This window comes from Peromyscus leucopus, chromosome 9 (assembly GCF_004664715.2).
Source record: "Peromyscus leucopus breed LL Stock chromosome 9, UCI_PerLeu_2.1, whole genome shotgun sequence".
NCBI classification, from domain to species: domain Eukaryota; kingdom Metazoa; phylum Chordata; class Mammalia; order Rodentia; family Cricetidae; genus Peromyscus; species Peromyscus leucopus.
The window spans coordinates 25310857-25325457 of record NC_051070.1 but is presented as its reverse complement, the minus strand read 5'-3'; the positions used below and the strand labels follow the sequence as shown (position 1 = coordinate 25325457).

General features: G+C 40.6%; 1 protein-coding gene across 2 annotated transcripts; it reads right to left on the bottom strand.

Annotated features, from left to right (window-relative positions):
* Nucleotides 1–362: 362 nt before the first annotated feature.
* Nucleotides 363–14561, bottom strand: Mzt1 (mitotic spindle organizing protein 1). Of its 2 annotated transcripts, none has more exons than XM_028877171.2 (3): nt 14378–14561; nt 5319–5464; nt 363–2235 (listed from the first exon to the last, which is right to left on the bottom strand). In XM_028877171.2, the coding sequence occupies exons 1-3, from the start codon at nt 14445–14447 to the stop codon at nt 2215–2217; spliced, it is 237 nt and encodes a 78-aa protein (XP_028733004.1). In that variant the 5' UTR covers nt 14448–14561; the 3' UTR covers nt 363–2214. The 2 variants fall into 2 exon arrangements, with proteins under 2 accessions (XP_028733004.1, XP_037064253.1); XM_037208358.1 differs by lacking the exon at nt 363–2235 and adding an exon at nt 3614–4210.
* Nucleotides 14562–14601: the final 40 nt, after the last annotated feature.

The window sequence follows — 14601 nt, the reverse complement described above, 5'->3', positions numbered from 1 at the left end:
TATATTTGGACAAGGCACAAATCATTTTTATAACAATCTCCACATAAAGATTATCTTATTTGAAGCATAGAAAAAAAATAATATTACAATTTGAATTGTCAATTTAGTTTTAAAACCAAGCCAATACTAATATGATTACCTCCTCTCACTATCAGGAAAAATTAATTCCACTCCAATCCAAGGCTTAATTTAGTATGTAATTATAAAATGTAATATATATATATATATATATATATATATATATATATATAAAACCTATCTTAAAATTTTTACACATAGTAAATGTCTTAATATTTACTGACTACCTTCAGAAACAGAACTAGACTCACAGAAGCATATGATATATCAAAAGGACATGCCAGTAATACTGAAATCATTTTAATTTTGTCACCGACAACATGCAAGATAACTGCCATTGTATCATTGGTTTCTTTATTTCTTATGAGCTCATTAAAAATATGCTTACATTTAAAAACGAAACACAATATAGTTCCCTATAAACATAAGACACAATATATTCTCTATAAATATAATCCTTTCTCAATATATTTTCCTACTTTGTTTCACATATAAATAACCTAATCTACAAAACCATAAATAAAACTATCAACTCTATGGTCTAGAAGTAAATACAAGTTGTGGCGTCTGAGAAAGTATTTTTTGATTTTTATAAATAACATGCAATATGTGCATCAGCAATCATACAATTCTTACAAGTTCTTACTATCTCCCAACTTGGGAGAGTTGCCTATAGCAGACCTTTCAATTTACTTAGTAAAGCTGTCATGCATTTAAAAAGTCAAAATAGCCACAAGCCCACATTTTGTCTGTGAGATTGGGTCTCACTATGTTGCCTGTACAGCCCGAGGTGGCCTGTGGTGAACAATTGCTCTGCCCCAGTCTTCTGGTTGCAGAGAATGCTCGTCAACGGGTGAGATGAGTTTAAGGGCAGCAGAGAGGGTAGCTGCTTAATTACTAAATCTCTTAGAAACCACATCCACATGTCTGCACTACAAAAAAGGCTACAGAAAACTGAATGCTTGTACATCATGTAAATGTCAGAGAAAATGAAAATTTAAGAAGCAAAAATTCAGATTAAATCCATATTAAGATTGTGAAAATATTCCACAGAGTCTGTAACAGGAACAGAACTAATACCATCATAAATTTTTTAAAATTTATTTTTGAACCATCATTTTCATGAGTTTAAGCTTTAATGGTAAAAATAATGACACACAATTTTTTTCTGCAAAGTCATACTTAAAATTACTAGTACCATTTCATTAGTTTTTCTTAACAAGTGGAAATCCTATTTCAGAAAATATTATGAATCAATTTGTTGAAATACACCACCTATGTACTGATTAAACAGCCACTCAGGATTAAATAGTTAGCTTTCCTATTATTTTTAGGCAATGAAATTAAAAAGGAATTTTGCATGTTTGCTGTTTTCACTTTATACATTATTATGTAGGCCTTTATTTGGGTATAAAATTTAGAAAGAAAAGCATTCTCAGCTACTCTCATTAGGTTTAAATGGTTCAAAACTAAAAATAATGCTAAGCCAAGTCCTGGCATTATTTTTAAAATCTTAAGTCTCTAAAAGTTCTAAGTTTTAGTCAATACTTTTAACTGCCAAAAGACTACTTAAAAAACTAAATATTTTGTTAAAGATATGATTAGAAGATATGCCTTTGATTCTTTTTTAAAAAACAAGATGTGAAACACAAAAAAAGGCAAAATTCACAAAATTCACAAATCCCATCAACTTTCAGTCCAGTGGAACATATAGCCAGTTATGACGCATAGACAATTCAAAATTAAGGTTTCTAATTGAAATGTCAACAAGTCATAACTACTATTCATCCCTCTGATGTGTTCCACTAACTTCAACCAGGCGCAACAGCTGTGTGCATCTGAGAGACACTGTTTAGAAAATTACAGCTAGCAGAGCTATAAATAAGGAATACATAAATAAGAGCACAGCAATGCCATGGAATTGGGGCCATTAACAAGATGGCTGTGATGTAAACATGACTGCTGGGTCTGCCTTAAACCACTTCCCATTGACTCACAGCCATGGTTTTATAATTCTTTTAAAAAGAAAACATCTTCTACGCAGCAAGCAGTAATATCATTGTACATCTTGACTACAATGCAATCTTCAAATTTTCTTTCAGAGCTTGACATATGTGTTCAGGACTTTCCCGGAAGTCAGCTTGTATTTTCAGCAGCCTAGAACAAGAGAGCAAGACTTGTGATTTCAGAAGCCATGATGAAGACACATGGTGGGGGTAAATGTGTCAGTTTTCAACTATATTGAACAAACGGCTAGCTATTCCCCACATAACTGAATTACTCTTATTGGGAAAACACTGTGATTTTTATTTTTGTTGTATCAACAAGATTATCTTTTGGGGGTGGGGTGGGGCACGATTTTAATCCCAGCACTCAGGAGGCAGAGGCAGACAGATCTCTGTGAGTTCAAGGCCAGCCTGGTCTACAGAGTGAGATCCAGGACAGCCAGGACTATTATTTAGAGAAAACTTGTGTCAGAAAACCAAAAGAAAATCTTTTAAATTTACTGCTAGACTACAAACAGAAAAAGAGCACGTAAAAACGTACTACTTAAGAGTCAACATATTGCCGGGCGGTAGTGGCACACGCCTTTAATCCTAGCACTTGGGAAGCAGAGCCAGGAGGATCTCTGTGAGTTTGAGGCCAGCCTGGTCTACAGAGTGAGATCCAGGAAAGACACAAAGCTACACAGAGAAACCCTGTCTTGAAAAAAAAAAAAAAAGAGTCAACATATAATCTTTTCCAAAGTCTTCATTTGTTGTTGTTTTTGCTAAAAGGTATTACTTGTGGTATTATTTACTTAAAAAAATAAAAATCATTTTATTGTAATGAACTCAGAAAAAAAAACAAAAACATCACATTTGAACTCCTAGTCCCAAACTCCATACATCTCAATGATACAGTTAGAATGTCCTTTCATTTAGGGTTTTATACAGCACTACCAATTACATTTTTATGTACTTATATACACGCACACATGCACGCACAGACAGATGGGGGATGGGGAGAAAATAGCATGACAGTTAAAACTAGAAAAACAACTAGCTTTTCATCTTTCATGATTCATCTGTAACTCTGCCTGCATTTTTGTCCTTCCTCACCACCTAGCGTTACCCTTTCTTGGTCTCCTCTCTAAAGTATGCAATACCCCTTACAGCTGTTACACATGTACGTATTACAGGCTAGGCTCCGTGTATGAGGGAGGATGCTCAGGTTTTTCTTTCTAGGCATGGGTAACCTCACCTCCCAGGTGTGTCTGATCTTTCACAAAACCCAATCTGATATGTATTTCTAGAAGGAACCGAACAGTTAAGCATCTACCAGTAACCCAACACTTGGGAGGCTGAGCCAGAAAGAGCTGGAGCTGAAGGTCAGCTTGAGCTCCATGGGGAGGAAAAAACAAGCAAAGACTTAATATCATTTCTTAATACCAATATGAAAATGATGGACTTTGTTTGTTTGCTTTTCAAGACAGGGTTTCTCTGTGTAGTCCTGGCTATCCTGGAACTCACTCTAGAGTCCAAGCTAGCCTTGAACTCACAGAGAGCCATCTGCTTCTGCCTTGAACACTGAGATTAAAGGCATATACCACCACCACCCAGCCCTGAAATTAATCTTAGAAAAATACATGATATACTTCTATTTGTACTTACTAATTAAAATTTCCTTTTTAGCTATTTCAAGAAAATATGGTAAAATGTTGGCAAAATATAAATAATGCAATCATATAAAAGTTCTTTCTCCTTACAGGCAAAAGAACTGACCTTGTTTTCCTCAGAATGACCAGTGCACAAATACAGTGTGAGCTAGCTTTTCTCTCCTTGGGACTCGGCACACAAAAAAGTTAGAACAGAGTTTAAAATGTTTTGCCGGGTGTGGTGGCACTCTTGAAGGCAGAGGCAGGATGATGTCCGTGAGTCTGGGGCCAGCCACAGATACAAAATGAGACTGTCTCAAGAAAAGCGAACATACTCTTTGTCAGACAGTGCAAATGAAAAGTGCAGGGCAAATACTTCACTCTCAGGAGCTGGGCTTCTGTCTCCTTGGCAGCAGGTCACCAACAGTTGGAGCAGTACCTGCCCTGCATGACTGGAGGAAGTCACACCAGTGCAGCCGGAGCCTCCGGTCTACTCTAGACAAGGCAAGTATTCACATAACTATCACCTATTCCTACTTTCCAGTTCCCTTTCATCCTGCTGTGAAAGCTAAAGCTGAGGTTTTAGAAAGATGACAAAGAAGGTAAATGAATTGAAAAGAAGCTGGGCAAAACCCTGTGAAATGCACTCACAAGTGCAAATAAAAAAAGAGGACCTATATGTGTCCCTTAACGAGAAATGGCTGGAACTGAGGCTCCTAGTAACTAACACTGACAACCATGGAACAAAGGAAACTCACATGCTGTGGTGAAATAGAAATGAAGACAGCTACTTTGGGAAAGCCTGGCGCTGTAATCATCTATGAAGCTGATAACACACCTACCCTACAGGCCAGTCATTTTGTGTCTAGGTCTGTATCCAAACCAACTGCACATATGGAAGCATGGGGAGACATGGGCTCAGAGTAGCATTTTTTACAAGTGTTACATTGAAAACAACTAAATAGGGTAAATATAATATATTTGTAGAAGGAAACTTATTTGCAAGAAAAGAAACACATTACAGTGACATTCATCGGAAGAGAACATCACAGACAGGACAGTAAATGAAAGAACCCAGCAGAAACAGTGTAAGATTCCATTGAAATGAAGCTTAACACGTTGACCAAGTTATAGTAGCCTTTTCTAGTTCAGTTAGTGAGACTGGTGGATGTCTACTATAGAACTCAGGAGACTGGAGGGGAAAGCGGGAGGAAGAGAAGCGTGACTGGGGAGGGAACCAGTTTTTCTAAGGTGCCGGTAGAGATCATCACACGGTATTTAGTCCTCTGTGTGTATGGTCAACACCAGGTGTCTTCCACAATCACTTTGCACCGTAGCTTAGAGAGCAGGTCTTTCGGTTTTCTGTGTGACTCACTGTGTCACACTGCAGCTTCCATGATGAGATTTCTTTCCCTTCTTTTTTCTCTTAATTTTTATTTTGTTTTATTTTAGGAGATGGTCGTTGCAGGGGCAGAGGGCGGATGTGAGGACGTGAGATGCATGGGATTGGGATGCATGATGTGAAAGAAACGAGATTAAGTAATAAGAACTTTAAGAAAGAAAAACAAAAACAAAAAACAGAAACCTAATATGCAAATCTAACCTTCAGTGCTTCAGTACCCTTGCGAAGCTCCTTAATAACAGACGATAAAGCTTCCGGGTTGATTCCTTGTTCACAAAGTCGTACACAAATAGACAGTGTTTCCATATCTAAACCAGTATTCAAAATTCTTGAAATCTCAAGTAGAACTGAAAAAGATACAGACACAATTTTTAAAAAGAATGTTTTAACACTTAAAAAACAAACAAACAAAAAATCTGCACACAGCACTGTAGATGAAATTCTAAACAGTCTTAGTAAATAAGAAACACAGAGCCAAATACAGAGTTAAAGCCTAAGAGATCAGAGCAATAGCCACGACTCCCTTTAGCTTACCACTCGCTGCCTTTGCTTCCCCTGAGAGAGAGACCTTCTTCCTGTGTCCTGTCTTCTTATTGCCTTTCTGTTCTGCCTTCTCATTGGCTGTAAACCCAACCACATGACTTCCTCGTCACTGCCTATCTATACAGATCTCCAGGTCTCTATGGTTGGTACTGGGATTAAAAGGCGTGTGTCACCATGTTTTGCTGTGTCCTTGAACACACAGAGACTCTGCCTGCTATGTGATCAGATTAAGGGCATGTGCTACCACTGCCAGACTTCTGCTCAATGGCTATGACCTGATCTCTAGGCAACCTTATTTATTAGCATACAAATAAAATCACATTTCAGCACAAATAAAATATCACCATACAGCACTTCTTTTCTTCTTAAAGGACTGAACAGGTTTTATTTAGGCATATTTATATATATATATACATATACATGCAATAACAATTAATAAAAAAATAGAGATCATAAATTTGAAGGACAGCAAGGGAGGGAATATGGAAGGGCATGAAAGGAAGAAAGAAATTATAATTTCCAAAGTTAAAAAAATGAGTTAAAGAATTTGTGGGAAAGTACTTTAACATGATATCTATCACTTGAAAAGTAATTCATTCACAGTTAAAAAATTTTAATATTCTTTTCTCACATAATATATTCTGATTATGGTTCCCCTCCCTCTACCCCTCCTAGTCCCTGCCCACCTCCCCTCCCATCTGAATCCCACTCCCTTTCTATTCTCACTAGAAAACAAACAGCTTCTAAGGGATAATATAATACATACAAACTAACACACCAGGGTTGGACGGAACACACAGAAGGGAAAGAGCACAAGAAAAGGCACAAACATGAGAGACCCACTCATTTGCACACTCAGGAATCCCATCAAAAACGTAAACTGGAAGCCATGGTAGATATGCACAGAGGACCTGGTGCAGACCCATGCAGGCCCTGCGCACGCTGCTTCAGTCTGCATTCACACGAGCTTTGCTCATGTTGACTTAGAGGGCCTTGCTTTCTTGGTGTCTTCCATCCCCTCTGGCTCTGAACCCTCCTGCTGCCTCTTCTTCAGCAGGGTTCCCTGAACGTGGAGGGAGGGGTCTGGACACATCCCCTTTAGGGCTGAGTGTTCCAAGGTCTCTCACTCCCTGTGTAATGGCTGGCTGTGGGTGTCTCATTTGTTCCCATCTGCTGCAGGAGGAAACTTCTCTGATGATGGCTGAGCAGGGCATTGATCTATCAAGGAATCAACACTTCAGGATTCAGAAACCAGCATTTGCTTCCAAGCTTATTTTTCCACATTTATTGGTTGATTGACTAATGTGGGTTCCCAAAGGCTACAGTGTACAAATAGAGGTCTGAGGGACAACTTACAGAATCAGTTCTCTCTTCTACCATGTAGGTCCTGGAGATCAAACTCAGGTATCAGGCTTGCTAGCACGGTACCCTTACCTAGTAAACCATCTTAATCTTGCAGCCCAGTGTCTCAGTTTTTGAAAACTTAAAAATAGTTGCATTTTCATGGAAATGAAACTTCTTAACCTCCAAGCTGTTTTAAGAATTAAGCTGTTTTTATTTCCCCCATTGATAGAATACTGATAACTGTGATATATTTGTATATACTAAATTTTATTTCAAGACAAACTCTGAAAGAATTACTCAGCAACATACACATTTAAAGTTTTAGAACCTTTGATAATAATTTGACAGAGTAATTGCATCTGTTGTCTTTATTAATAAAAGTTTGTACACTTTAACTTTACTTTTAAACTTTTTTATTTTATGTACATGAGTGTTTTGTACGTATGAGCGCCATATACTGAACTTACGGCCTTAACTTCATTTTCTACAGCACTTCATTTCATGGTAGTTCATTAAAGCATCTTTTTGACATTAAAAGCAGCAGCATTGAGAACCTAGGTTATTTAAGCGCTTTTCCAGGAATCCTTTATAGGATTCCTTATAGGACATACAAACAACAATTCCCTTGACTTTGTTAAATGGTGGTTGATTCCGACATGTGTTAGACTTGAAGTCAACTGATAACATATTACCTGTTGTATACTTTTCCCTTGCATTATGCTTAGGATAGTATTTCCCATGCAGAGTAATTTATCATTATTTTTGTCCTGCACTTGTGAGTTAATTTCACCCTTCCATAAACATTTAAATATTTGACTCCTTGCTGTGGGATAATGCTTTTTGTACACTGGTTTAATAAAATGCTGATGGGCCAGTAGCCAGGCAGGAAATACAGGCGGGATAAGCAGATAAGAGAATTCTAGGAAGAGGAAGGCTGAGTCAGGAGATGCCAGCCTGCCATCCAGGGAGCAGCATGTAATGGCACACAGGTAAAGCCACAGAACACGTGGCAACACATAGATGAAAAGAAATGGGCTGAGTTTAAGTGTAAGGCCTAGTCAGTGGTAAGCATGGGCTAATGGCTGAGCAGTTTAATTAATATAAGCCTCTGTGTGTTTACTTGGGTCTGAGTGGCTGTGGACCAGGCAGGACACAGGAAAACTTCCAGTTACAATTCCTGGAGTATAGTTAGAAAAGATCCTTTTCCCAGAAATAAGCCAGTTGCCACAATGTAATTTGTTGAATGATATGTCCTTTTGTCATTATACTGCAATTGCTGCCTTTACCACATAACAAGTTCTCAGATCTCTACAACCTGGTTGTGTCCTAGCTCTATCATTAACTACTAATTTTATATTGCACACAGTAGGTTAAATATTCTTTTGCCACTTTCATGTATGAAAAAGCCTTTTTTTTCCCTCAGGGTGAAGTCAAGTATTTTCATCAATTTCCAAAACAAATTTATTGGGCTTTCTGCTTGAACTGCATGAAGTCATGGATTATTTTGGGAAAAATGGACAAGTTAACAATACTTAGTCATGTGCTGGAGAGATGGCTCAGAGGTTAAGATGGCTGCTCTTCCAGGGGTCCTGAGTTCAATTCCCAGCAAACACATGGTGGCTCATAACCATCTATAATGGGATTTAATACCCTCTTCTGGCATAAAGGCATACATGCAGATAGAGCACTTGTATACATAAAATAAGTAAACAATACTTAGTCACTAATTTAATTCAGTTTTAAGTACTAAAAACTGTCACAGTATTTGTGCTAACATGAAACTTTTCCCACTATTAATTTTCATGTCTTATAGTTCAATGTGGATCTTAAAAGTATACTTTCCATGTCAGTATTAAAGATTTTGAAGCCAGGCTGTGAGGAGGCAGAGACAGGCAGATCTCTGTGAGTTCGAGGTCAGCCTGGTCTACAAAGCGAGTTCCAGGAAAGGTGCAAAGCTACACAGAGAAACCCTGTCTCGAAGGAAAAAAAAAGTTTTTGAATATGGAGTACAGTTCTGAATCTCCAGTTTAAATTCTAATGCCTGTGGGTTCTTTCTTTCTTTCTGCTAATGGTTTGAATTTTTCTCATCATAACTCATATTTTCCTGTTTTATATACCCAGTGATTAGTAGCCAGATACTGTAAATTTTACCTTGTTGGTACTGGACATCCTTATCTTCCTATAACTATTCTTGAGCTTATAGTAAATATAGTTACCTGGAAACTGATCCTTTCAGGTCTGAATCCTCAGATCAGTTGTAGTGAACAGCTGATTATGCTAAGGTAAGTCTCTTTCAAGTACTCCATGACTGTTTCACAAATTGTGTTTTCCATTCTGGCTTATAGGATAGCACTGTCCTTAGCTCTGTGGGAACATCATGTTGTGGCCCTCTAATTTAATTTTGGGTGTTTTGTTCCCAGTTTTCTGGGTGTGAATGTGTTAACTAGCCAATGCTCTTTGATCTATGCTACTGGCCTCCAGAATCCCCTCTGGAGCTCTCTCAAGTATCCTTTCTCTCTCCCTTTCAGTTTGTGTTAACTCTTCTTGCATTGCTTTCCTCCATCTTCCAAGCTCCTTAGCTCAGCCCAATTGTCCCCCGGGTCCCCCTGGTATGTCTGTGCAATGAGGCCTGTGAAGACAATGACTTGGGGTGACAGAATTATCATTTCAATGTATTTCCTGTCTCTTAAGAATCACAATCTTAGCCAGGCAGTGGTGGCACACGCCTTTAATCCCAGTACTCGGAAGGCAGAGCCAGGTGGATCTCTGTGAGTTTGAGGCCAGCCTGATCTACAGAGCAAGATCCAGGACAGGGACCAAAACTACACAGAGAAACCCTGTCTCAAAAAAAAAAAAAAAAAAAAAAAACACCACAATCTTCAGATGACTAATATTCAGTCTCTTGCAAATCTTTGTATGTTTTACATGTGTTTTGTTTTGTCCAAGTAGGAGTGTATGCTCAGCATGTTACGTCATTTTGGTGAAGAAGTACTCATTTTCATTTTTCAGGGTTGATAGTTCAATTTCTAATATTTTGCTCTTTCACTCATGTTACCTGATGATTTCAGCGATTGTACTTTGACTTTAATTTCCTCCACAATCATTTGTTCTTGTTTTCTAACTGAATACTTATTTATAGTGATTTCCTATTTTTATCTATTGTTCCTGCCTTCACTTAATTTAGGTTCTATTTTCCAGTGTTCTTGTTTATTGGAGATTGCTCTGTGACTTCTGAAGCATAGCAAACAGTGAAGGAGAGTGGTCAGGAGTGTACTCTCTGGAGCCAGACCACCTGAGTTCAAATTCTAGTTCTATTACTATAATGAGTTAATCTCACCTTGCTTTTACTTTACCATTCTATAAGTAAGCAGGCACCAGTACTTATTTTATAGGGTTAGTATAAGGATTAAGGCTACATTTAGAATGGTGCCTAACATATAGTAGGACTCAATAAGAGCTTAGCTATTACCTATTATGGCTTTCTCTTTTTTCATCTACCCAAGGTACCTTGTGACTTTTGGATGAGAATTCATCTCCTATGGAAGTTCGTCCTGCTCACAAGCTCTTTGATACTCCTCTCACCCTGGCCTCGAGCTCTCTGGACGAAGCTTTATAGAAGCTTCTTGGCTCAAGACTCAGAGAACACATGGATAATGCTTCTCCATCTCCGAAATGGCAGATGGTGCATTTCTGCCTGGTAGGCTAGCAGGGCAGCATACTTCCGTAGGCTCTATCCTCAAAACCCTGCTGTGGTTCCCTTCTGCTGTCTTATGAGGTAAAAATCTTTGTTTTTCATCAATGAAGACTTCCTTTTCTTGTTTTTGAGTATGATTGTATTTAATAATTATACTTCAACATTACTTCCTAATTTTTATATCCCTAAGCATATGGAATTGCTTTACTTTAACTGATTGTTTTCAGAAGAGTCTACTTAACCCTTGGAGATTTCAAGGTTACTTTTGATACATTGAGATAAGGAGACATATAAATCCAGTAAGGCCCTACTAAAGAATTCAGAAGTTAGCTGGGCGGGTAGTGCACACCTTTAATCCAGCATTCAGGAGGCAGAAGCAGGCAGATCTCTGTGAGTTCAAGGCCAGCCAGGACTGTTAATATAAACAAACAAACAAACAAAAATTCCTCACAAGTGTGAGAAGCTATTGGCAGGTATAAGATTGGAGTTTGTATTTGAGAGACTGGTATCTGGTCCACTTGGTCTCCCCACCCTGCTCCCTTATGCACAATGTGCTCTTTTCCTAGGAGACAATGCAGCTAGAAGGCACTCTTGCCAGGTTAGCTAGCGTCCAGAACTACAAACATTAAATCCCTGTTCTCTAGATCACGAAGACTCAGGTAATCTGTTAGGGCAAGATAAAACAAAGACTGGTTCCCACTCCATGTAAAGTAAGAGAACAGTATTACAAGGCACTCAACTGATTTTGAAGACAGTATTTCAGAAAGACTTGCCTGAAGAATTAACAACCTGAGACTTCAAGTGTGAGAAGAACATGAGGCAGGAGGAGGTGCGATGGTCCTAGACTGGAGAGAACTTTATCAATTCACTGATGCTAACACCAGTGTCAAGGCAATGTTAGGAAGGGACAAATGAGCAGAAAACAGGAGACATGTAAACCCAGTAAGGCCCTACTAAAGAATTCAGAAGTTTGAGATGCTATTGGTAGATACAAAATAGGAATTTTTATTTGAGTTTTTAAATTTGGGTTTGAATTTTGAATAGGTCATGTATGATATGGAACCAATCTATATTGTTGTAATTTTGGTAAAAGACTGGTAAATGGGATAGCCTGAAAAAAAAAAATAGTCAAGTTGTCAAACATCAAATTAGTGATGATTTTAATGCCTTTGTGAATGAAGAATAGGAGGCAGGAGAGACACAAGAAAAAATTAGAGTGACCCCAGGATTCCTTCTCAAAATGGGCAACAAGACAGATGGCATTGGTGTCATGACTAGTTCGATGGCGCCCAACACCTTTCTTTAGTAAGCTTTTGGAAGCTTACTACCTATATATAAAGTTGCTTCTCCACTGAAGCCTCTGGAGAGAAAGATTATCAAAACTACAATTACCACTAGTAAAATTAAAATTTAAGGAGTTATACTGAAAAGGGAGAAAGGGGTAGTTGAAAGGTCTGGTGATTTTAAGAGGAAATGTTGGAAGTGAATGCTGAGCATGTAACAGGGAGGGAGGTGAGTACAGTATCTTATGCCACAGCTCTTACACTATGTCAGGGTTGGGGTAAATCAGGTTTCTTTCAGAGTGTGCAGACAGATTACAAAGCCCACTTGCATAATCTAGCTTTAACAAAGTCGACTCAATTAACGATTGTAATAACCTCACAAGTTGAGTCCTGCTACTTTGGCAAACCAGACATCAAAAGCTTAAATCGTTGTTAGGTAACAGAAAGGAGGGAGAAGATAAGGAGAAATAGATTAGATCTTGAAGAAAAAGGCTCCAAAATGCTTGAAAATTAAATGTTGACTCTCATATATTGATTTAAATGCAATAAAACATCATACATACTCTCCCTCCATTGAAAACAAAAACATCTCTGGTCTTCACTTTTACGTGTTCTTATATTCTGTAATTTTTATTTTATATCAAGTTCTCTCAGAAAAGATGGTGATGATGTAACCAACGCAAAAGCTTAGTTCTCACAGCAGTTCCACCAAAGAGTCTTCCTTTCAGAGAAAACTGGTTGGAAAGAAGGCCTTATCTTCAGATATTATTCAAAATACACACTGATGCAAGGGGTGTGCACTAGAGACCCAGCATTCCGAGGACATTCCAGAGGCAGAAAGAGAAGGATCAGGCATTTGAGGTCACTCTAGACTATATAGCAAGACCCTGTCTCAGAACAACACATTCCCAAACCCACAATGGCACCCAGGCAACATGGCAATGTTACACAGATAAACGCCTTGGGTCTATAAATTCACTTTACAAAACAGTAAGCTGGGGAACACATAAGATGAAAAACTGGTTGGATATGGTATTTCTAACAGAATTTTCAGAAAAGGAGCAATGTTAACAAACACCAACTAGGTGGAAAAAATAAATGTAAAGCTTCTAACAGTTTCATTCTTTAAAAATGAAAGCCGTGACCAGTGCCGGACATTCTAAGAATCTATCAGAAGGGGCAAGATAAGATGGCCAGCACTTAGTGAAGGAAACACAAGGCAGTAGGGCTGACATCACCTGGTGACAATTGGGTTATCTTTTTTTGTTTGTTTTTTTGGAGACAGGGTTTCTCTGTGTAGTTTAGGTGCCTGTTCTGGATCTAGCTCTGTAGACCAGGCTGGCCTCAAACTCAGAGATCCCCCTGGCTCTGCCTCTCCTGAGTGCTGGAACTAAGGGCGTGCACCACCACTGCCCGGCTCACTAGAGTTATCTTTTAAGAAAGATGCTGAGGGGGTAACCCCTGGAAACCACCAAGGCCACTGCCAATACTGACATTCACACCGCATGTGCATGGAAACGAGTAAAATGAAGACGAAGATACTTGCAAATGGGATGTGAGCTAATGGAAAAACAAACAAACAAACAAACAAACAAACAACAAACCCTGATCATTTCTGATACACACACTTTACCTGGTTGTCTAATTTTAAATGCTCACCACAGCCCTCGGAGCTACTGCTTCATTTCACAAAGAAGATCAACTACGGTTTATAAAGCTAAGCGCGGGGTCCACGAGGCACGAAGCTGCAGAACCAGAGCGCAGGGCAGGCAACTTATCTTTGGGCACGTGTGTGTGTGTGTGTGTGTGTGTGTGTGTGTGTGTGTGTGTACACACCCACAGCCAGCGGCCACCCGTGTCACCCGGTCTATGAGACAGGACTGGGAAAGGATGCTGGACACCAACAGCTCCTGACTGTAACGCCCGGGGCCCAGGGACTGAGCGGTGACTGAGGGTCCACGACTCCTTTCGCCGGCGGGGGGGACGGGGGAGGGACACTTCGGTCGCCAGCGTCTCCAGAGGCGACCCAAGCGCATGCCTGGGGGGGGGGGGGGACGGGGCAGAGGCAGGAGCGGGTCGCGTGGCCCCGGGCTGGGCGCGCAACGGGCCGCCGCGAGGCCAGAACGCCGGCGGCGGCGGCGGCGGCGCGCGCTCGCGCCAAACTCCGCCTCCGCGGAGGGCCAGAGCTTCCCGGGGAAGGGGCCGCCAGCTCCGAGGTCGCCGCGGGTCCCCTTCCCGGACTCCCTCCGGCGCAGGACGGACGCTGGGGTCGCCGCGGGGCACCGTCGGGCCCTCCCGGACGCCTCCATCCGGGGGATGGCGGTGGAGGGGGGGGGGCTCGGCACCGGGAAGGCGCAGGCCGGCGGGGAAAGCGAGCGCCAACCAAGCGTACTCACCGTCCATGGTCTCCCTCACGGCGTTGAGATTGGTCGAGGCCGCCGCACCCGCGCCGCCGCCGCTAGCCATGGAGAAGGAGAGCAAGCCCAGGCCGGTGGGAGAGGGGCTGAGCCGGAAACGGAGCGCCCGCCGCTCGGCCCCGCACTCCCACCGCGCGGCCGCGCTCGCTCACGCCGGCCGAGCCCCGCCCACGCCGGCCGGGCCCCGCCCACGCCGGCCGAGC

What these genes read in the sequence shown, in the direction of transcription:
- Mzt1 (XM_037208358.1), bottom strand. Translation starts at nt 14,447, where the DNA reads ATGGCTAGCGGCGGCGGCGCGGGTGCGGCGGCCTCGACCAATCTCAAC. An exon ending in CGTGAGGGAGACCATGGACG is followed by an intron (nt 5,465 to 14,377) that starts GTGAGTACGCTT and finishes TATCTTTTTCAG; the next exon opens with TTCTACTTGAGATTTCAAGA. An exon ending in AGGGTACTGAAGCACTGAAG is followed by an intron (nt 4,211 to 5,318) that starts GTTAGATTTGCA and finishes TGCCTTGTCTAG; the next exon opens with AGTAGACCGGAGGCTCCGGC.